The 21,191-nt window shown below is 47.7% G+C and overlaps 3 protein-coding genes across 7 annotated transcripts in view; 2 read left to right on the top strand and 1 right to left on the bottom strand.

Moving 5' to 3' along the window:
- OIT3 (oncoprotein induced transcript 3) overlaps positions 1 to 21,191 on the top strand; it is a 123,973-nt gene that overhangs the window by 53,497 nt on the left and 49,285 nt on the right. The window lies entirely within an intron of this gene.
- On the top strand, positions 1,162 to 8,340 carry NUDT13 (nudix hydrolase 13). Of its 4 annotated transcripts, none has more exons than XM_065746694.1 (9): positions 1,162 to 1,189; positions 3,456 to 3,560; positions 4,293 to 4,432; positions 4,998 to 5,105; positions 5,472 to 5,578; positions 6,480 to 6,605; positions 6,733 to 6,844; positions 7,435 to 7,589; positions 7,915 to 8,340. In XM_065746694.1, the coding sequence occupies exons 2-9, from the start codon at positions 3,481 to 3,483 to the stop codon at positions 8,116 to 8,118; spliced, it is 1,032 nt and encodes a 343-aa protein (XP_065602766.1). In that variant the 5' UTR covers positions 1,162 to 1,189; positions 3,456 to 3,480; the 3' UTR covers positions 8,119 to 8,340. The 4 variants fall into 4 exon arrangements, with proteins under 4 accessions (XP_065602766.1, XP_065602765.1, XP_065602767.1 ...); XM_065746693.1 differs by lacking the exon at positions 1,162 to 1,189 and adding an exon at positions 2,655 to 2,688; XM_065746695.1 differs by lacking the exons at positions 1,162 to 1,189; positions 4,998 to 5,105 and adding an exon at positions 2,655 to 2,688 and having other exon boundaries at positions 5,469 to 5,578.
- ECD (ecdysoneless cell cycle regulator) lies at positions 13,861 to 21,142 on the bottom strand. Of its 2 annotated transcripts, none has more exons than XM_065746682.1 (13): positions 20,980 to 21,142; positions 20,785 to 20,902; positions 20,610 to 20,697; positions 20,016 to 20,194; positions 19,497 to 19,689; positions 19,002 to 19,130; positions 18,349 to 18,474; positions 17,597 to 17,682; positions 16,697 to 16,803; positions 15,904 to 16,081; positions 15,483 to 15,550; positions 15,140 to 15,360; positions 13,861 to 14,582 (listed from the first exon to the last, which is right to left on the bottom strand). In XM_065746682.1, exons 1-13 carry the CDS (start codon positions 21,140 to 21,142, stop codon positions 14,352 to 14,354), a joined length of 1,887 nt encoding a protein of 628 aa, XP_065602754.1. In that variant the 3' UTR covers positions 13,861 to 14,351. The 2 variants fall into 2 exon arrangements, with proteins under 2 accessions (XP_065602754.1, XP_065602755.1); XM_065746683.1 differs by having other exon boundaries at positions 13,861 to 14,585.

Here is a 21,191-nt window from a genome sequence, read left to right on the forward strand (position 1 = left end):
AAAGAAAATAAGGCTCCATTAAGAAAGGTGCTGGAAATCTCTTAAACACGCGAGCTGCCAAGTAAGTAGGCTTAATTCCTTCCTGTCAGAGACGCGCAGCAAACTCAGATGAAACTGCTCTCTGTTCCAGCCGTCAGTCGTTGCTCCAGCACACACCAACATGGCACGTGAGCAGCACAGAGAGGAGGGAGCCTGCTGCCCACATACTCCAGCTCCAGTGGGAGTGTGGCTGACAGCTTCAACACAGGAGTTCCCCCAGTCCCTCTAAATATGCTTGCTAAGCTTTTAGGCTGTGAAATGCGACGGAGGGGGAACGGATAGCAAAGAACAAACAAGCACAAGTGAAACAGAGCACCACTGGAGCTCCCCTAACAGCAGGGACATTCAACAAAGACCATTTCAAACGATGGAGCTTCAAGGTGGGCTTTCCTCAGGGGGTTACCAGAGTTGTATCAGAGAGCACCCACAAAAGCAGAAGAAGCAGCGAAACTAAGACCCAAATACACAGTGAAAAAAGCTCACAGCAGCAAAATCAGGATGGATGGCGGCTGAAGATGAAGGCATCTGGTGGGCAGCTCTACTGCACAGCAACCCTCACCATCCATCCGAGCTCCCCAGTGCCCACCTGGATCCGGAAAGCAAGAAACTGCAGATAGGAAATGGAAACTGAGCGCTAACTTCGGTATGGAACTACTCTGGAACAGCTCTAACATGATCCTAAGATAGGACTCTTTATTAAGGTAGTAAGCAATCTTTCAAAGTCCCCCGCTGATCGCCTTCTGCACCACTCGGGCCTTTCCGGCTCTGCGCTCCTACTCCTATTCGAGAAGGAACAAAAGCAGCAGACCCTACACCCCCAAGACCTTAACGTGCCTTCCACCTCCGGCACACAGACGCTTTGCTCCTGCGCAAGCCGGGGACGGGAACGGCACAGCGGGTCCGCACGGACACAGTGTACCCTCCCAAGCCGAGACAAAGAGCGCCGGGGAGGCAGCACAGACACAACACACAGAAGGGCCGTCCCCCCCCACCCGGCAAACGGCACCGCGGCACGGAGCGCTCGGGAACGGCGCTGCCCAACCCCCCCACCTCCCGCAGCCCCGCCCGGCCCCTCGTTACGTAACGGCCGGCAGGGCCGGGCACCGGAGCGCCTGCCACGTATCGCCCCCGCCCCGCGGAGCCCGTCCCGGTAAGAGAGGCGGACGCGGCCGGGGCGCGTCGACCCGGCTCTCACCTGCACGAGCAGGCCGCCGTCCCGCCGCCGCTACGCTCCGCGCGCGCGGAGCCGCACGCCGCGGCTTTTATAGGCACACAGGCCACGCCCCCTCGGGCCGCGCAGGCGGGGGCGGGGGGCAGCCGGCGCGCTACGTGAGCTCGGTCACAGCGGCCGTCGCCGCCGTGCGCATGCGCCGCCGCCGGTGGCGCTCCACGTGTGCGCCCGGACCGAGCTTGCTGGGGTTGCGCTAGATGATGTGATCCAACAGGGCGCACCCACAGCTCCATCAGGAGCTCAGAGCCACGTGCAACCTGAGCTGGGGTGTCTGCAGGGCCAGGGCAACACCGCCTCGTCACTTGTAGCTCAGTTTGCATCTGCACTGTAATGACAGAGGGAAAGACTACTCATTAACTTGCTGTTTAAAGAAGCGGTTGGTCTTTCCCCGGCCCTTTCCTAGAAAAGAAACGTCTTTTTGCAAGAGGATCCTTGTGGTGTGACCACACGCTTTCAGTGTGAGCCTCCCAGCTTGATGCATCTGAAGCAGCGAGCAGTTGTTTGCAGTAGTGGGCTGGTGTCTGGCCCAGAACTGGTGCCTGCTTGTTGGGTGCAGCTGGGGAGGCAGAAGAGCACGGACAAGCAAGATTAGTATCAGAACTGGTATTGGCTCAGCATATACCGGCTCATTTTAACAGCAGGGTGGGCACCTCCCCTGGAGATTGCTCTTCTATCTTATTAAGGGACGATGTTTTCTCCATTAATCCAATTAGTGTTGCACTTCCTGAAACAGAGCAGGCCCACAGATAGAATCATTACGCATGCAAGTCGATAAAATTCCCTTTCTCCTCAATATAGGCAGGTAGGCTCCAGCCCAGGGTAACGTTTTCAGTACCAGAGAGATTTATTCAGTTATAAAGGCATGAAAAACACATGTTTTTCTGACACCTCCCCTGGCAAAGGGCACTTTCTAACAGAGAAGCTGCAAACTCCACTGCGAGTCTGGGTGCTAGAGCAGCCAGCAGCTCCATTCTTTGTGTGTTTTCTTCTTTGGGGACACGTGGTCCTTAATTTCAATCAATGCCCTTATGCTTATGACACAGAAAACGGAGAAGCTTGCAAAGAGAAAAGAAACTACGCGAACAGGAACACATACTTTCAGAATAGCTCGAATTATTGCAGCGGCGTTGTTCCCGTAATAGCTCCTGCTTGGCAAATTACAGCGTGTGGATTTCTGGCACAACAAAGCATGCAGGGAGAGCTCGTCCCCGGGCAGCCCTGTAGCTGCAATGGAAAGCTGGAGCACACCCTGTCAGCCGCCCAAACGAGCCTAGGCTTTCTGAACTACATTTCCCAGAGCTCCTGCTGGGGGAAGAGCGACTCAACGTGGTCAGGCAGCTGCTGCTCGCTCTGCTTGCTGAAGGAGCACTGCTTCCAGCTGAGGTCATCAGAAGGCTGAACCTTCTGCTCCAAGCACAGTAAGTGGGGACAGAGCCTGAGAAGTGGCTGGTGTTGATCCACCTCCCGCTGGGTGGGCAGAGATGTCAGGAGCCTTTGTGAGCCCCCCACAGCACCTCAGAGGGAGGACTCACCGCCTCTTCCTTGGCACAGCTTACCTGTCCCAGCCTGTAGGGTTAAGGAAACGCAACTTCCTCCTTAAGAGAGCTTTGAGGTTGGAAAGTGAAATACTCGACGTAATCGCTGAGGGTTGTGAGTCATAGCTCACTTTTGTTTCAGTTGAATGCTCGAGGTGGCTGTTTTCTGGAGCTGCGTTCAGGCTGCAGTCTGCGACTGCCTGAGCTGACAGCGTGGTAGGATCCTTTGGCACAAAAGCTGTTCTCAGCTGGAGATGATCCAGTTCAGCTGCAACTGCTGTCTCTCGTTGAGCTCTGAGAATTCTCTTCCGCTGCCGATATTTTGTCTTTCATTCTCTTCTGGCATCGATGCCTTTCCCACAGATCTGCTGCTTGTTGCAATAGGATGTTCAGTTGGATGGAGGCCATTACAACTGCGTAGCAAACAAACAGGAAAGCAGCCACTCTCACTGCTCTTCATCCCACTGATGCAGGAGTTCGGACAGGAATATTTAACCTCGTCTTATAGCGCTTTAAGATCTTCTGTGCACACTTACTTCAGAAAGCAAACACCAGCATTCTCTATGCACGTAGCATTGGGTTACTGCACCTTTTAAATCGAACTTACCTTTGCAAGGCTACTGTGTTATGTTCAGTGCTTCTCTCCTCAGACACAGGTTCCCATTGGCGCCGGTTATGGCTGCAATTTGTCAAGCAGCGTATAGAAGAGCTGCTCTCTTCTGCAGGTCACACTCTAACTATGTTAGAAAAATGAGGTAAGTTCTCATCTAATTCTTGTTTGCACTGAGACCAGGATTTGGCACTCTGGTGTTCACTGTCACAAGCAGCCCTACCCAAATCTAATGCCAGGTTTCATCTTGTAGCAGTTGAGCAGTGATGTAGGAGTGCTGCGTGTGCTTTGTAAATGGGAGTGGTCAAAATCTCTCCCCTCCCTTCATTACCAAGGAGAGTTTGTTGGCTCAGGCTCTCTAATGAATGCCTGTGCTGTCTAAAGAACTCAAAAACAAACAGATAAATTAATTAATTATGGCAGACTTGAGGTGGTGGTGCTCACCTCATTTAGATACTAATTCAAACAATCTGAAAGAAGCACTTCTCAAGACCCCATTTCCAAAGACTGCACTTTCTAACTCAGACCCCAGCTGGCTGGGCCCTAGGACTCAGCATTGACCTTTACCTCTCATCTCGGTGTAGCAGGCAAACCATACCCTGCAGTAATGCACACGGCTTGATGGGAAGTATACACAACATTTGAAGCATCCACTAGTCTTGCCGAGCAGGACTTGGAGCCTTCCAGCCTATCCAGGGTTGGGGTAAAAGGAAAGATCAAGCTTTCCTGCCCACAGATGGGAGACCTCTTAGACTGAGAGACTTGGGTTACACACCTTGGGTCTGCTCTGCCTGAAATAAACATGTCCAAAGAAGCACAGCACAGGTAATATCAACATGATCTTGAATTCGTCTTCCCAATTTTTGTCTTACTGCAGATACTTAAATGAGCTGAAGGAAGATGACAGCTTGTGTAGACAAGCCCAGACCTCAGGAACTTTCTACCTCTTTCACAATCTCTCACCCTTCCTGCAGAAAGATGGGAAGAAATATTTGATACCGCAGCTCAGTGCAGCAGGTAAGCAAGTGTGCAGCTCAAATGATATGGGCTCATTTCCATCAAGCAACGCCTTACATGGGTTAAAAACCTATCAAGATATGCATGGAAGATACTGTTACGTACAGTATGCTATTTGTTATCAAAAAAAGACTGGTTGGAGTTAAAACCTTAGCACTCTGATGTGAGCTCCTGCTCCTCATGTACACGTGGTATCAAAACATGAGCGAGCTCTTTTGAAATTATAAATATTTTGGCTTCTGAAGGTCTGGCAGGATAACCAACAACAAATTCTACCACCAAAGCAGGGAGAAGTTTTGAGGGAAAGGTATCAGCTGTATAAGAGAGAAATGGAACAGACAGCTGTTCCCCAAGCATGAAAACATTTGCATCTTTAGCTTGACGTGGTCAAAAGGTCCTCCAGCTAGGAAGGAAGCTACACTTCTGGTCTCCACCACTGCTCTCATATGAGCACCCTGCCTTGAGCCCAGATTGCCTTGTGAGCTTCAGCATTGCAGAAAGAGCATCACGGTCGTACAAATTAACTTTCCTTACAGCCTTTCCTTCCCTTTCTCCTGCTCTTTAGAGATGAAAAGCATCCTGGAGAAACTCAGAGAGACTGAACAGTGGATAGAGAAGTCGGTGCTGATCGGTTGTTCAGATGAGCACGTACCACACTTTGCCCTGGATTTAGGTTGGGATGACTCCTCTTCCGTCTGTGTTGGCATCCCACTTGATGCACTGAGATGAAGATGCTGCTGAGGCAGCGTCCCTTCTCCATGCTGGGTGATTGTTTACTGATCAAGAGGACTCAGTTGATCCTCTGTAGGAGCGCAGTGTGAGCGCAGTGATTGAGAGCCACCAATCTGTACGGTGGTTCCTCTGGGTGTGTTTGTAAAGGTGGGCTGTTTGCAGGTCACTTCACATTTCCAAATGTGTACCACTGATGTGATGTCACTTCCATGGCAACTTCCAGAAATTGTATTCCGGAACAGTGTGTGAAGTTGGGATAAGAACTTCAGTTCACGAGATCACAGATCTGTTGTTGTTTTTCAAGCAGGAGCCTTGGAAAGATCAGTCATTGAGGCTGAGCTCAAGGGATCGTTCACTGACTTACGAAGGGCGCTCTTTGTAGTGGATGAGAAGGATTCTCCTTTGCTGGCCTCGGTACAGTGCAGGATTTTTAACCTTAAAAGTTCTTATTCCTAACATCTCTTTGTCTGCCATGTTGTTGTATGACTTTGTATATATTGTGGAAGTACCTGCTGTAAGTTTTTAGCCAGCTAGGTACAAGGATGCTCTAAATTACAGCTCTTCTCACAGATTTGCTGTCACAAAAGTAAGCTGCAATGGGGAGAGAAACAGACAAGTGGCTTACCAATGGTTGCAGTAATTTACTACGTAGCATCAACCTGCTGTATGCCCAGCATGAAATATACCGATCTCAGCAGCAGTGGCAGTTTCAGCAATCCCAGCTTGTCCTCAGCAATTAACACATGTGGCTTTTCTATTATCCTCTTGGCAAACCGAATCTCAAGAATGGCTTTACAGATCTTTTCTCAGAGCTTCTCTGTTGCAACTGTGCCTTTACAAACTGTTGCTCTCCAGACGTCCTATTTAGAAGATCTAAGGAAACCTGTTTGTGAAAATCAGCCATCCAAATGGATAAGCAGAAATAATTAATGTTTTTCTTCCTGCTCTGTAATGTTTACGATGCTTGGCCTCTTTCCCACAAAAGGCATTTGGGGCTGGCATCTCCTTAGGATAGCTCACTTCTCAGTACTACTCCTATTATATCCCAATGAGGACCAACTCTCCCTCCACCTCCCCTTAAAATGATGAAATTTGGATTCTAGGGCAATAGACATAAAACACCAATTGCAAAAGATGCAGCTTATCAAAACAGTGCCCTTATGTCATTTACCTTATTAGAGGCTTCCAAACATAATCAGAGTTCAAGCCCATAACAGCATGCTGGGGAGACAACAGCAAAGCATCACTCAGGGACACTGCTCTGAGTCATCTCCTGGTTCTGGATGTCCGTAGAAACTTATTTCCCTCTTCACAGGCCCAGGCCCTTCTCCGGTGGCATGATTCCCACCAGTACTGTAGCAAAACCGGGCAGCCAACTCAGAAAAACGTAGCTGGCAGCAAGCGCGTGTGCCACGCCAGTGGAGTGACTTATTACCCACAGGTAAGCACCTGAGCAGCACAGGGTCACTGCTGGGCCACATGGACCCCCAGCCAGCTTGGAAGAGTCACCACTTGCACTTCCATGTTTGGTCTCAACTCCTTCCTATGCGCTTGGGTGCATTTTCTAGATGTCTCCAGTGGTTATCATCTTGGTGTCTGACGGCAGCCACTGCCTTCTTGCACGACAGCCCTCGTTTCCTCAGGGCATGTACACGGCTCTGTCTGGCTTCTGTGACATGGGTAAGATAGCCTCTTGTCCAGCACGGTGCGCTCACACACACCAACCAAAAGCCTGCTCACAGGAGGTGGGCGATACAACAGAAATAAGGATTGTGTCAGCACTGCCATTCAGATGGGGTTCAAAATAGTTTATCTGTGAAGAGAATGGGTGAATCATGGGTATATATTAGTTGCTGTAGTCCCTGATAATAAACTCAGGTGTAAGACTTCCCAGAATGGCACCCCAGACACTCTGTAGTCCGTTTTCGTACCATCTGGCTCAGAAAAAAAAGCAAAACGACAGATCTCTTATTACAGGAGGGAGGGAAAGTGGCTTAAAAAGGGAAACGAAGAGGGGCAGCCGCACGTTCTGCTCACCAGCTGCATACAGACAAAACCAAAAGTGTCTCTGATGGCTGTGGTTAAGGGAGGTAAGCGCTGGCAGCAAGATGCTCAATTCAATGAACGAGCACTCCCAGGTCAGCATGGCCAGAGCTCACGCTTGAACAGTCAGGGCTGGAACACCTCAGAAATGAGTGTACCTACATTTTCTTGCCATGGTATGCTGCCCTGATGCCAGCCTGCCCTTGCTCAACTGTGATTGCTTCTAGGTGAAGCTGTGGAGGAGGCAGCCCGGCGGGAGGTGGCAGAAGAGGTGGGCCTGGAGGTGGAATCACTCTGGTACTCAGCATCCCAGCACTGGCCCTTCCCCAGCAGCTGCTTAATGATAGCTTGTCACGCCTTGGTGAGGGGACAGCAGTCGGAGGTGAGTGGACTCAGGTTCTGCTGAGGTATTTCAGTGCCAGCCTTACATAGCAGGATCTCTTTTGGTCCCCAGGTTTTAGCTTGGATAGCATCAGCTCCTCTCCTCTCTAAGCACTGTTTTCAGCTAGCTTCCTACAAGTGAAGAAGAGACTGGAAAATACCAATTGCTTCTGTTGTAACATGCAAAATTTTGCATGTTCAAATTCAGGTGTGGATTAATCACTATAGGGATCATAGCATGGGATCTTTGTCAGTGCAAGAACAAGGGACCACTGCCCACATTTAAAGCTGTTTTAAGGAACTGGTACTCTCCTAATTCTTTCCAGATCAGTACAAACAGCCTGGAGCTGGAGGATGCCCGCTGGTTTGGCCTGGAGGAAATCATGGAGGGTCTCAAGCGAGAACCCAAATCTGCAAAGCAAGACGATGGGAGTTTTTTACCCTGGTTCCCTCCCAAGCAGGCCATTGCTCACCAGCTGATCAACGAGTGGGTTCACCAGCAGACTTCCAGGCTGACTCAGGTGCAATGACTTCACCAAGCCTGCGTCTCTACCGTAATTACTAATGCTTGACGTGAAAGCTTCCAAAGAGAAAATCTGTCATAGGGCGGGTGTAACACCAGACTGATGGCAGCCCTACATTTGGACACACAGACCTACACAGCCCTTTCTAAACTGATCACAACACCTTGCACAGTGGATCACCTTTGAGATCCATTGACTTGTAGTAAATGTACAATAAAATGCTTTGTCCCAGAGCATGAAACGTTGTCATCTGCTGCTGGTGTTGCCCAGTTAAGTGACAGAACAACGAGCACTGTGCAGCTATGTCCCCTTTTTCTCTTTTTTATCCATCTGGAGGTTGCACTGGATACCTGAACCCACTTTTTCCAGATAAAACATTAAGGGAAGGAGGCCTTGTGATGGTCGCTTTTATATCAATCTTGAACGACTATAAAAGAAACTAGAAAAAGCAATGCTTGCATGCTCTCCCCTTCTTCTTTTTCCCTTCCTATTAAATCTTCCAGTTTCACATGAAACTTCGCTTCTTTTTTTTCCTCAAGCATGCTCCTACTTTGGTGATATATGAGAGTAACTAAAACTACTCTGGAGACACCATTTTCCCTGCCACAGAGACAGCACGACACTTCCATCCCAAGGAAGAGAGAGCAGAGCTACCTGGTGGTAGAGAGTGGAAGAGCAGAGCCTATATATAAGCATATTAGGAGAACCCAAACAAAGGTGAGATAACATTACTGAAAGGCACAGTGTCTCTCACTCTGTGACAGGATGCTGTGACTTGCTTGGAGAAAATGATCCTGTTATCCTGCTGGGAGAGTGACAAACATTTGGGGAAAGGAAAACAGAGGAGGCAGATAGAAGGATCTGCTGCTTTTTTAGGCTCAGTCCTTCCTGCTTACTTGGCCAGACTTCAAACGTCAAGACTGCAAAGCCACTAGTACAGACACTTGAAGGGGGAAAAGGACAGAACTTTGGTGTGGACAAGAGCATTGCTGGTGCCTCCCCTGCAGCCCAACCAGACCCTTAGATGAACTCACACACCACTGAACTTATCTGCAACTCTTCCACACCCAGTTTCCTTTGAAACTTGCCTTGCTGCCCCTCTTTGTTGGTTTCTCCCATTTTTTTCTCCCATCACTTTAATATGACATCATTTTTCTCTTCCTCTCTCATCTCTGGAATGTGCCATTTCCACTTTCAGCCCTGCTCCTTTCTTCCTCTTATCTGCAACAGGAGCACTGACCCAAGCCAGCAGGATATCTGTGCTTCTCATGCCCCTTCACACCAGCTCCTTCAGAACTGTCCCCTCTGTGTTGCTGACACAGCTGGCTTGGCAGGACATCCCCATGGCGTGATATGAGCTGATGGGCTGCCCAGGCTGACACCCACAGACTTCAGGACACCTTCAGACTTAAGGACTGCAGCTCTGTGTATATTTGGACTGTAACAGACTTTTAAAGGGCTTCACATATCATACTGTTTTTCAAAAATTCCCGAGCCCGTGCCCTTTTGACATCTCTCCCCAGTTATTTATACTGGGCTGTTCACTGGGAAGCACTGCTGAAATGCAATCAGCAGCCCCAGCCTGCAGTGCCATTTAAAACTTGTTCCTTTGACTTAGGAACAGATGGCAAGCAGCTGTGTGAGGGCAAAAACCTGACCAGATATCATTCATGCAACGTGATGCTAAATAAACGTGCGTCAGACTGGGACAAGAGCAGTTCTGAATCTAAGAAAAGCTGTTGGTTATTTGTGTCACAGGAACACAGCAAGAGCAAAAAACGAGAGCACAAACTCAGTGCCACTGCTCCTGCTCTGCCTGAACTACGAGAACCTGGAGAACCACTCACGAGAGATTTGCAGCAACGATCTACAGGAAATATGATAATTAACTATGGATGCTGTCAGCACACAGCCTGCAGAATGCCACAGCTAAATCAACCAAACGAAGTGTCAAAGCAAGCGCTATTGCAGAAAAAATGAACTGTACGAGAGTGACAGGAAAGGCCTACAGCAGAGAGCAGGAATAAAACAAGCTGTGTCATCTCTTAAATAAATTCTCAGCCATCAGCATTAACAGCCAACAGGGTATAATTTCATTTAACATTTAACCCTTCATCAGCCCTATAAATATAACATGGCCTTACAACTGCAGGTACAGATAATAACCCACACCAAACTGAAAAAATCAGAGCTAGGCTGAGCTAACTTAGATTAACACAGGTACTGCCATTGAATTTCATTCCTCCTTTCCCCCTATCTCATTACAACACCTCTCCTGGAAATATTTCAGCCTCACACCTGAGCCCATGGCACTGCACATCACAGGGTGGTTTCCTCACCTGGAAGCACAGCCAGCATGTATTCCTGCACCTGCATGATGTTTCTGTCCTACCTCAACACAGCAGCTCATCTATGTTTTACTGTATGAGTACATACAAACGATATGTAGAAAAAAACTGAAGCCATCCTGGCAAAGGCAGCTATATACCCTAAAGGCACAAGTTTTGCTACTGAGTTAATTATTATCAGCACCTGGAATCTGCAATAGGATATCTTACCTCATCCTCATGAGGTAGTAATCTCAATGGTGACTGAGAAGGCACTCAGTGCACATTAACCAAGGCCTCGTGCTCCAGACTCCTCACATTCCTGAGCGGTTCACTGATTATTTGTGACTTTGAATTTGCTTGTTTATGTCAAGAATCCCCCCTGGAGGTCGTTATTACTCTTATTTTACAAGGAAAGACGGAGGAAAGTCCTGTGCAGGGTGGCAATCCCTCATGGCAAAAAGGGAGGCTGCCATTTGCTTACTTACACAGCAAGGATTCTGACAGTGGTTTATTTGCAGGAGATTGATTCAGCCACAGAGACTCCAGATAGCAGGCAATGCCACCACCACTAAGCTGCACTGGCACAGAGCTAGCTGTGCTTAAACACCGCTCCTCTCAAGCAGCACCTCCTCCCCAGTGAGCAGAAGGGAGCTGTGACAACATTGCTGACTTCTGGGCTGAACTGCATGCCCCTTGTTAATGCTGGATAGTTAGAGGTTCTCTTTGGTTCCTACCTACTCCATAGAGCTGAATGGTGGAAAGAGTAGATGAGGGGAAGGCTGTTGATGTAGTCTACCTGGACTTCAGCAAGGCCTTCGACACGGTCTCCCACAGTATTCTCCTGAGGAAACTGGCAGCCCGTGGTGTGGACAGGTTCACTCTTCTCTGGGTGGAGAACTGGCTGGAGGGCCGTGCCCAGAGGGTAGTGGTTAATGGAGTTAAGTCCAGCTGGTGTCCTGTTACGAGTGGTGTCCCCCAAGGGTCAGTTTTGGGGACCATCTTGTTTAATATCTTTATTGATGACCTAGACGAGGGAATTGAGTGTACCCTCAGTAAGTTTGCAGATGACACCAAGTTGGGAGGATGTGTCAAACTGCCTGAGGGTAGGGAGGCCCTTCAGAGGGATCTGGATAGGCTGAACAGCTGGGCTGAGCTCAATGGGATGAGGTTCAATAAGACCAAGTGCCGGGTCCTGCACTTTGGCCACAATAACCCCATGCAATGCTATAGGCTTGGGGCAGAATGGCTTGAAGAATGTAGAGAGGAAAAGGACCTGGGGGTGTTGGTTGGTGCTCGGTTTAACATGAGCCGGCAGTGTGCCCAGGTGGCCAAGAAGGCCAACGGCATCCTGGCCTGTATTAGAAATAGTGTAGCCAGCAGGAGCAGGGAGGTGATCATCCCCCTGTACTCAGCTCTGGTACGGCCGCACCTCGAGTACTGTGTTCAGTTTTGGGCCCCTCACTACAAGAAGGACATTGAGGCCCTGGAGCGTGTTCAGAGAAGGGCAACAAAACTGGTGAGGGGTCTGGAGCACAAGTCTTATGAGGAGCGGCTGAGGGAGCTGGGATTGTTTAGTCTGGAGAAGAGGAGGCTCAGAGGAGACCTTATTGCACTCTACCACTTCCTGAAGGGGGGTTGTGGTGAGGAGGGGGTGGGCCTCTTCTCCCTGATAAATAATGACAGGACGAGAAGGAATGGCCACAAGTTGCATCGGGGAAGATTTAGATTAGACAGAAACAGAAGAAACAGAAATTAGAAGAAACATTTTTTCTCTGCAAGAGCGGTCAGGCACTGGAATGGCCTGCCTAGGGAGGTGGTTGAGGCACCATCTCTAGTGCTGTTCAAGAAGTGTTTAGATGAGGTGCTAAGGGATTTGATTTAGTAGTTGGGTAGGGATGGTGATAGGAGGATGGTTGGACTAGATGATCTTGTAGGTCCTTTCCAACCTTATGAACCTATGAACCTATGAGTGACACCTGCCAATCTGCCCAGGTGTTCCAAAGAGTTTGAATTAGTTCAAGATCTCTACTGTCTCCTGGGATTGATTTCCATCTGGTATAAAGAAAAGATGTGATAGTTGCTTTCTTGCTTGCAGCATACCAGTCAACAACCACTCCATTCAGAACCCAGGCTGCAGGGTTCTGAATGGAGAGCCAATAACAAGAGAAATGCATTTCTGGGAAGGGGCAGAAATCCTGGGATAAGCAAAGCCATACAAATGGCAGATGCTCAAGTGAGCAAAGCAAACAGAGCTAGTTGGAATGCAGCACTAGGTCACCATATTCATAACGTAATGAGAACTTTGACAGCCAGCCGCTGAGAGGGAAACATGCTGCACTTGTCTTCCTTAAGTAATTCCATCACAACTCCTTTGCTATGAATATTCTCTTTCCAAATGAAAAGCAGGAATGCCTCATGTGCTACTTCAAAGGCAGCATGCAAGCACTGACTCTAGGATGGCAAATTCTGCAGTGTGTAGCTCTGTAGTACTGAAGGACTCCACTGAGAAGCTGCTAAGCAAATGGAAGGAGCTGGAGTAAATGCCACCTTACAGTAATAACAGTCTGCTTGATGGAAAAATCACATTACCCACGGAACAAGATCAGTTTGGGTGCCCCTTGAAGAGCTGCTTTGTTATGAACTTAGCTTGGAAGGCTTTTTATGTTGCCTGCAGAAGGCAACTGCTCCTCGGTTTCTGGATTCCAGCACAGGCTTTTCTAACCCCACCCCATTGCAGCTCAGCACTCTGCAATCCAAACTCCTTGAGCTGCAGCAGCATCACTGTGGCCCCTCATTCTTAGGCAACATCAACACAGGCCAAATGCAGACACAGCATGGCCACTATTCTCCCTGTTCACGTTCATTTCATGCATGCATGCACACAGGCTCCATGTTGCATTCAGGGCAAACTGTGACTGGCTCTTGAATTTCAGTGGAATGATGGCAATGTGTCGCTTTCAATGAATTTTCTGTGCCTTGATTGAACGATGTTGGCACAGCAGATGACAGAGCAACGTGATGGCAAGTTCTGAGTATGCTCCAAAAAAGCTCACCACCAACAAAAGCTCAGCCACTGAGCTTCTATTCTGCCTGCTCAGGCACTTGACTAACTGTTGTGTGGCAGGACCAGTAGAAAAGACATGTAGGTATCCACTGAATCCAGCAGATCTGCCTTCTTGCTCTCTATAGAGCAAGAGTTGCCACGGATTTTCTTTCATATTTACCTGGTTAAAACTCATTCTCCATATCTGGAGTAGATTGTTCATTCTATGTCTAAGCACCTCCAGGTTATGTTTTCCCTGAATAACAGAACCAAGCTGTTCAGACTGAGCTTGCACACAGCTACTGAACTTGCAACTAGCAATGCTTAGCTATGGAAGTCATGCATACCTTCAACAAAAAAAGCAGCTCCTGCAAGCAAGCTGTTCTCCTGCTTTTATTTTAAATACATTCAAAAAATATATAGCAATATTTACATTTTCAAATTGCTCATCACCAAATCCACACAAGAGAACACAGTTCCTCCAGCAAGGTATTCCTCCATCTCCCCGTGAATGCAGCAGCATTTGCAGATATTGAGAGCACCTTGCTATGGGTAAAGGATCTTTCAGATCAGCAAACTGGAATGTCAGCTTTGAAGACAAGTTTTGTCACAGGAGTTTCATTCAGGTCACAACATCATTTTGCAGTTTTCTGAAAACATTATTACTGGAAAAATCCTAATCCTGCCTAAGAGAGGATGCACATAGACAGCATTTCCAGCTAAATTCACTTTATGTCCTTAAAGCCACACATAACACACGTATAAAATGCTTTAAAGTCAGACCTCGTCTCTTATCCCAAACACTGCTCATCTCTCACCGTCTCTTTTCCCAGTCAGACATGCCTTCTGTTTCCCAATCAACCATGCTATTCTGTTGCACCCTCACCAGAACCAATAGGATCTGCATTTTCAGGTAAATACACCCCCATGCTCTGTAAAATGTTAGAGGTGGGTCCTGCCAGTCCAGCCTGAGCACTGTAAGATTTGAGCAGGTTAGTTACTAGGTTCATATCCACATCAACTGGTGTCAATTCAGCATCTTCCTCTTCAGAATCAAGGCCACCTTTTTGAGATGTAGTTGCTTTAACAGAACTTGCCTGCAGTAAGCACAAAGAGAAAGTTTCATCAAGACAAATGATATACAAACCACAGGAGAGGGAAAAGAAGAAAAAAGAGAGATAAAAAGAAAACAGTTCTGTCACCAAAGTTCAGTATGTTCTAATCTGCCTTGGGAGATGGGAGTTTGGTCACCAAATACTCGTGCCAGTTAGAAATCATCACTTTCCATTATACAGATGACTTTCCAACAGAAAGACACAGAGGGTAAGTGAGTCCTGGCTCAGTTTCCCACGGGAGCAATGAACAGTGTAAACTCAAGAAGTCAAACTGCAGCTTGCAGGAACATGAAACCAAGCCTTGGAATCAACGTGCACTTTAAAGCTGAGTTTTGGTTTCAAAAAAAAAAAAAAAAACCGTGGTGCAACTGCAGCACATTTTCCTCGCACACAGGATTACTGTTTTTAGTTATCAGCTCATGGCCGGAGGACAGAAATTGCTGATCGCGTTACTCAGAATGACTTCTTCTAGCATACTCTTTTCCTAACAAAGCTCTCAAAACAATTATGCCACAGACTGGTATTCAAGGCATACGTACCCCTTTCTTCTGAGTGGTAAAACTTTTTCCAACATTGGTATGTGCCAGCTCACGGTCCATTTCATCCATATATGATTTCAGACTGCCTATAAGTTCATTAGCTGATGCCTCCTCATCTTGCTCTTCATTTTCACCATCTAGGTCATCATCATCTTCATCGGAGAAGTTAAACTCCTCCTCTTCATCCAGATCATCAGAATCCAGCTCTTCTGAGTCTGCCCCTGAATATTTTTGTGTAAGCACGGACAGCAAGGAAATCAGCACAGTGCACATGGACCATCAGAAAACCCAGAGACACTAAACAACCACGGGATATTGTGACACAAGAAACAAATAGCCTCACCTAAAATTCTGTCTAACGCCTTTGTAAAAGAATCCACATCAAAGGTAACGTTGGTTTCATCAGTTGACCTGAAATAAAACATGTTTCCAATAAACAATGCTCCCACGCTTGCAAAGCCCTAACACAGACACGGACTGGTGCCATACTGCTAAAATAAATGAAACAACCCACAGAGCTAAGTAGGAGCTTTGGAAGACAGAGCATCTTCCACCATTTTTATCTGCACCAGAGCATCAGAGTGGTCACCAATCCAGTTTAAAAGCATGTATTTATGTGCTACTAACAACAGGTGCTTGTTTCAGGCCTCTGCCAAACACAACACTTCCCAACTTTGAAAGATCACAGAACCACTGAAATGGCTGTAACTCAACGAAGTCACATTCCACAACAGATACCAAACTTAAACAAAAAATACCGGTACCATGGCATTTCTGCTCCTTCATGTGTTGAGACTTTGGACACAAAAGCCTTCATACTTTCAGCAACTGCTTCCAGGTCATATTTCTGCTCTTCTTCATTTGAGGAAGGGTGGGATTCGCCTCTTGCCTCTTTCAGCATCTGTTCTAGATCATCAGAAGAAATCTCCAGCCAACTGTCATCTGAAAGAATTCAAGACATTTTCTATTTCAGCACCAGTCTGTGAGCCCACGAGTCCCATTCTACATGGCTGAGAGTATTGCTAACATTTTGCAGCTCACTTTACTTGCATTAAGTTTTCACGACGATACTTGATAACACAAGGTATAAAGTAGAGACAAGCTGAGATAAACAGAAAACAGATGTTACTTAGGGGTTAAAAAATCATCCAGAAATACAGATATGAACCGTACTGCTCACTGGCAACAGCTGCAAGTCAGGAAATATTATACCAAAATGCATGCAGGTTTCATACAGGCCATCGGAATGGACCACGTACTAGTTAAGCTTTGAATTGTCAGCAGTGAAATTGGTTTCATGTCACATGATATTTCAAAACCTTCTGTCTGGCAGACAGTCAACACAAACTACTTGATCTATACGTGTGCACGATGCTCCCGACCTACCACTGTCAAAGCAGAAGCTGGACTGCTTGTCCTGCCAGTTAACAACCCCAGACTCTGTGGCTTACACAAACAACAAGACACAAGTGGGCAAAGAGATCGTACAGTTGCCCCTCTCTCACCACAAATAACTGTTTGTGATGGGAAGAGTCTACCCCCCATCACTCTGCTCACCATCCTCCAGAGGAAGACACTCTGCTTCTCTCTCAAATTCCTTCACATCAAATGTTGTCGTCTGTAGCAAGGTCAAGATTTCATCACCAGGACTTTCTTCAACAAAGCTGAAAGGAAAAATTTCACTTTGCTGAAATGGGTTTTTGCTTGCATTGCCATGCCAGTGGCACCTGACACTCCATACACATTTTCACTGTAATTCCACATTATTCCTTCTGTGCAAATAAGTAAAACAGATAGGCGAGCTGTGCAGAACCACGAGCACACTACACAGACAGCATCAACCAAAATAAGACAGAGTAAATTAGTGACAATCCTTGTTGATGTCTCCAAAGCTCACTTCTCTTCCACTTCCTCTGTTCTTAACGCTTATTTTGTCTTGGTAAGCATTCAGACAGCAGATCCCAAACAGTGCATGCTGGAACTTCAAGCAACTAACAGCCAAGATATTCTGAACTGGCAAACCCTCAGATATTTTTGCAGTGATTTATTTCCTTGGATTGGATCTTTTGGAGATATTCATAGCCAGCTGTCTTCTTGAGTAAAGGAAACAATTACTTTTTATTTGTTGTTCACTGGGATGGCTTCTCAATGAAGCTTAAACAATCTCCACAGCCAAGCAACCAAATGAATAACTCTTTTCAGTCACCCCTTAACCTGCTTGAAATAGCTTAATACTTTACAAAACCAAGATAAATAGTTACTCAAGCAATAACTTTTACTAATAGAGAGCATACAAGAGGAATTAATACTCACATGCTGAAGGCACAGTGCCTATATTAAGTGCACAAAGGAGAAAGTCTTCAGACTTTTCCGAGGAAGTTTTAGAAACCAAAACAAACCAACCCAGTTGCAGTACTTGCAGGAACTATGTATTTACCAATTACACGTGGCTCTTACCTTTCTGGCTTATTAACACATTCCTGGAAGTATTGTTGTGCCATGCGCAACAATTCCAAGTACTTGGCAGAGCCTTCCATTTCTCCCTGTTGAATCCAACACACAAGCAGGAATGTAAGCAATTCTCCCTCCACTTGCTTTTCACAGCCAGATTTCATAATGACAACTATTTTTCCAACTGATATTTCTTGCTGAGAAAAATCAAAACAAGTAATGTATTGCTCTGTCGTTTATCCTTAGAGTGCATTATGGGAAACGGGCCTAAGGTGTTTTCACAGTCAGATATATTCTGCTGCAATATCATACAGTCCACATGAAAAACAATCGAAGTGAATACTACTATTCCCACAGCAGGGCAGATTTACTACACTAAAGTTAAAACCAGATACAAATTGTGAATAAATCTCACCATGTTTGGGAATTACTCTCTGAAGTGGCACTGTGATACTATAAGAATAAGCAAACCACTCTTGACAGAACTTTCCAGTCTTACAACTTTCAAACTTCAAACAGTCAAAACCATCTTTTCCTCCCTGCTTTTCCCTTTTGAATTTCCAAAAGAAATAGATTATTTTTGAAGGGGAACAAACCACACACATCTCCTTTGGAGATATTCATGAATTTTCCACAGGTGGAAGCATTAGTTTTCATGCCCTGCTAGAAACACAAATTTAAGAGCTAAAAGATGTTTGTTTGATTGTTTGTTTGTTTCCTGGAACACGTGAAAGATACACAAAGGCACAATACTTTACCTTAAAGTAATCCTTCTCCTTCAGGCTGCTGAGATACCTCTCCCACAGGGGACCCCTGAACACATTTCTCTCCACATTGGGGGACACCTTACTGCATTTGGAGCACAGAATTTCAAAGCCATGAGCCTGTGTAAGAGATGCAACAAGATATTCTCAAGACATTACAAACTGAAGCAGGGCTCTAAATGACTGCGTCAGGAACTCCCTGTCACTGAGCACCCAATTCTGCCATTTGGGAAGGAGAGACCACAGCTGACTGCAAGGTCAAAACGGTTCACTGCTGCAGCAGGAAGACAGATTCCAACTTCCAAAGCAAGACACTGCAACCTGACATACAAAGCTTGTCTGTGGGAAAAGCCACTGAAAAGCAAACTCTAAGAACATGTAGAACATGCTTCACGTTGAATTTGAATGCAGGTCAGAGCCATGGGCTGTACCAGCCTTGAGGCTTCAGTCCTGACTGGGATGGTTTCTAGAGGTCGAGGCACAGGAGTACTCTATTCTGTAAGCAGACCCCCACAACACTGCGTTTACAGAAGAATCAGAACGACCAATTTGCTCCTACAAGCAGGCCACCTACAAGCAAAGAGTGAGCTCTGGGACCAAACACCAAACAAAACATTCTCAATGCAAAATCCACGCCAAGTATTTACCAGCTTCATGCCCAGCTCGTGGGCTTTGTACTGAGGGTGGGACGGAAGGGGCAGCGTGTATCCGCTGCGCCTGTCCGGGGCAAACTTCTGCTGCACGAGCTGTGCATACAAACACTTGGTGAACGTAACCTGAAAAAGGCAAAGCAAGAGAAAAATGCTCACTGCGGTGTAACTGTGCTCTGTGGGGGGCATCAGCTTTCAGCAGTTTCATCTGAATTTTGTTTTAAAGCACCAATATTACTGATCTCACCTGAGATAGTATTTCAGAGATAGATGTATGTCTAAGATAAGTCACTTTTCAGATTTTACAAAGAATATCCCTAGTTCCCAGTATCTCTAAATACATGAACTTCACTTGAAATAATACAGGAAAACCAAAATGAAACTCGGAATTTATGACAAAAAGATGTATGTATAAAAAAAGCAACATAAGGGCTTAAGTAAGCTCCCACAGGACTGAATGAAGTCACAGGCTGCACCAGAGCGATCACTTACTGTGGTCATCACACGATCCTCTGGAGGGAAAGTGCGAAATGAGCGACATGCCCGTAGGTCGGTGGGGTCCCGTAGGTAGAAGGCCTGGACTGCTGCAGCCACCAGAGACGGGCGCTGCTTCAGCACTGCCACGATGCCTGCTGGGAGGTAGCAGTGTGCTCGGTGATAAGAGGCCTGGATTTTCTCAGGATAGCTGCGTCGTACAATTGCAACACTGTGGTAAGTGCACTGCGAGCCCCAGACGCTCCTTTGTAACTACTGCTGCCATTTTCACTAGTGTTTGAAGGATAGGAAGGAAGGCAACTCCTGACAGTGAACCACCACCAGAGTCCCCACATAATGTGACAGCTTACAGGACAACACAGTCCACCCCTTTAGCACAATGCCCCGGGAAACCTTGTAGCTGAAGGAGAACCAGCTCTACTGCAGCTATCAAAAAAATGAATGAACACAAAGCTCCCCAGACAGCCCAGAAGCAGTATTCTGTGTTAGAGAATACCAAAGGAAGCACGTGCATACCCGCTAATGCGTTTATACACTGCTCTTCGAATGGGTTCTGCGGCCAGGAACTCCTCTGAACGGGCAGATAACAATGCCAATGCTTCTGAGATGGTTAGGCTTTCAGCAGGCACGTCCCACTGCTGTTCCTCGGTCTCTGATGGCGGAATGATGTGCAGCTCTCCCTTGTAAAAGAACACCTGGCAAACGGTGGCGTTTTCTTCAGGTGGGAAAAGAGCATTCACGCAAGCAACGCAAAGTTGTGTTTCACATATCAGGGAACCATGGAACGGTTGGGGTTGGAAGGGACCCCAAAGCTCACGCGGCCCCAATCCCTGCTATGGGCTGGCTGCTCCCCAGCAGCTCAGGCTGCCCAGGGCACCCCAAGGCTTGGTCAAATACACCTTGTTTCAGCTGGAGATGTGCCTCAGGAGAACCCTCCAGCAGAGGCAAACTCTCACATGTGAGCAGAAGAGGCTGTGTGACAATGTGCTTAAAAACCGTCGGTGAAGGAAACTGCGAGCCCTGACCTCACAAAACCCGCCAGAAAACCCCTTAATTCCTCAGCAGCTGGAGGCAGGAACTGAAAGCAAAGGTACACCAAGCTTGGCTCACCCTGTTCTCGCTGTTCTCCGGACTCAGCCACTTCGGGAGGAAATCGGCCGCTTCTATCAGCAGGAACTGCCCGTCGTTGTCGTCGACACTGCGCAAGGAGAAGCCGCTCCCTTACGCACCGCGGGGGCCGCCGGTTTCGGGGTACCGCAGACCGCCCCTCCGTCCCCGCCCCTACCTGGCCACCAGCTCCGGGAACGCGCGGCTGATCTCCCGCACGAGGTACACGACGAACCACTCGTCTTCCACGTTGTCCCCGAACAGCGTGCTGCCGCCGACGTGCTCCGGGACGTCTCCTGGCGGAACGCGGCGGTCAGCTAAGCACCCCCTCCCCCACCCACCCTGGGACCGCGGGGTCCCGCAGCGCGCTCACCGCGTGCGGGCACGTATCGCAGGCGGAAGCGCTGGCGCTGCCAGATGTACGCGGCCAGCAGCGGCGCCAGGCGCACCGCCACGCCGTCGGCGCAGCGCCGCAGCCGCTCCGCGCCGCCCGCCCCCGGCACGGCGAACAGGCGGTACCGCACCGCGTCCTCCATGGCTCCGCGCGCGGCGCTCCGCCTTCCGGTAGCGCCGTGATGGCGGAGC

This window comes from Cyrtonyx montezumae, unplaced genomic scaffold (assembly GCF_038088225.1).
Source record: "Cyrtonyx montezumae isolate F1298 unplaced genomic scaffold, pur_monq_1.0 scaffold_4, whole genome shotgun sequence".
Lineage (NCBI taxonomy): Eukaryota > Metazoa > Chordata > Aves > Galliformes > Odontophoridae > Cyrtonyx > Cyrtonyx montezumae.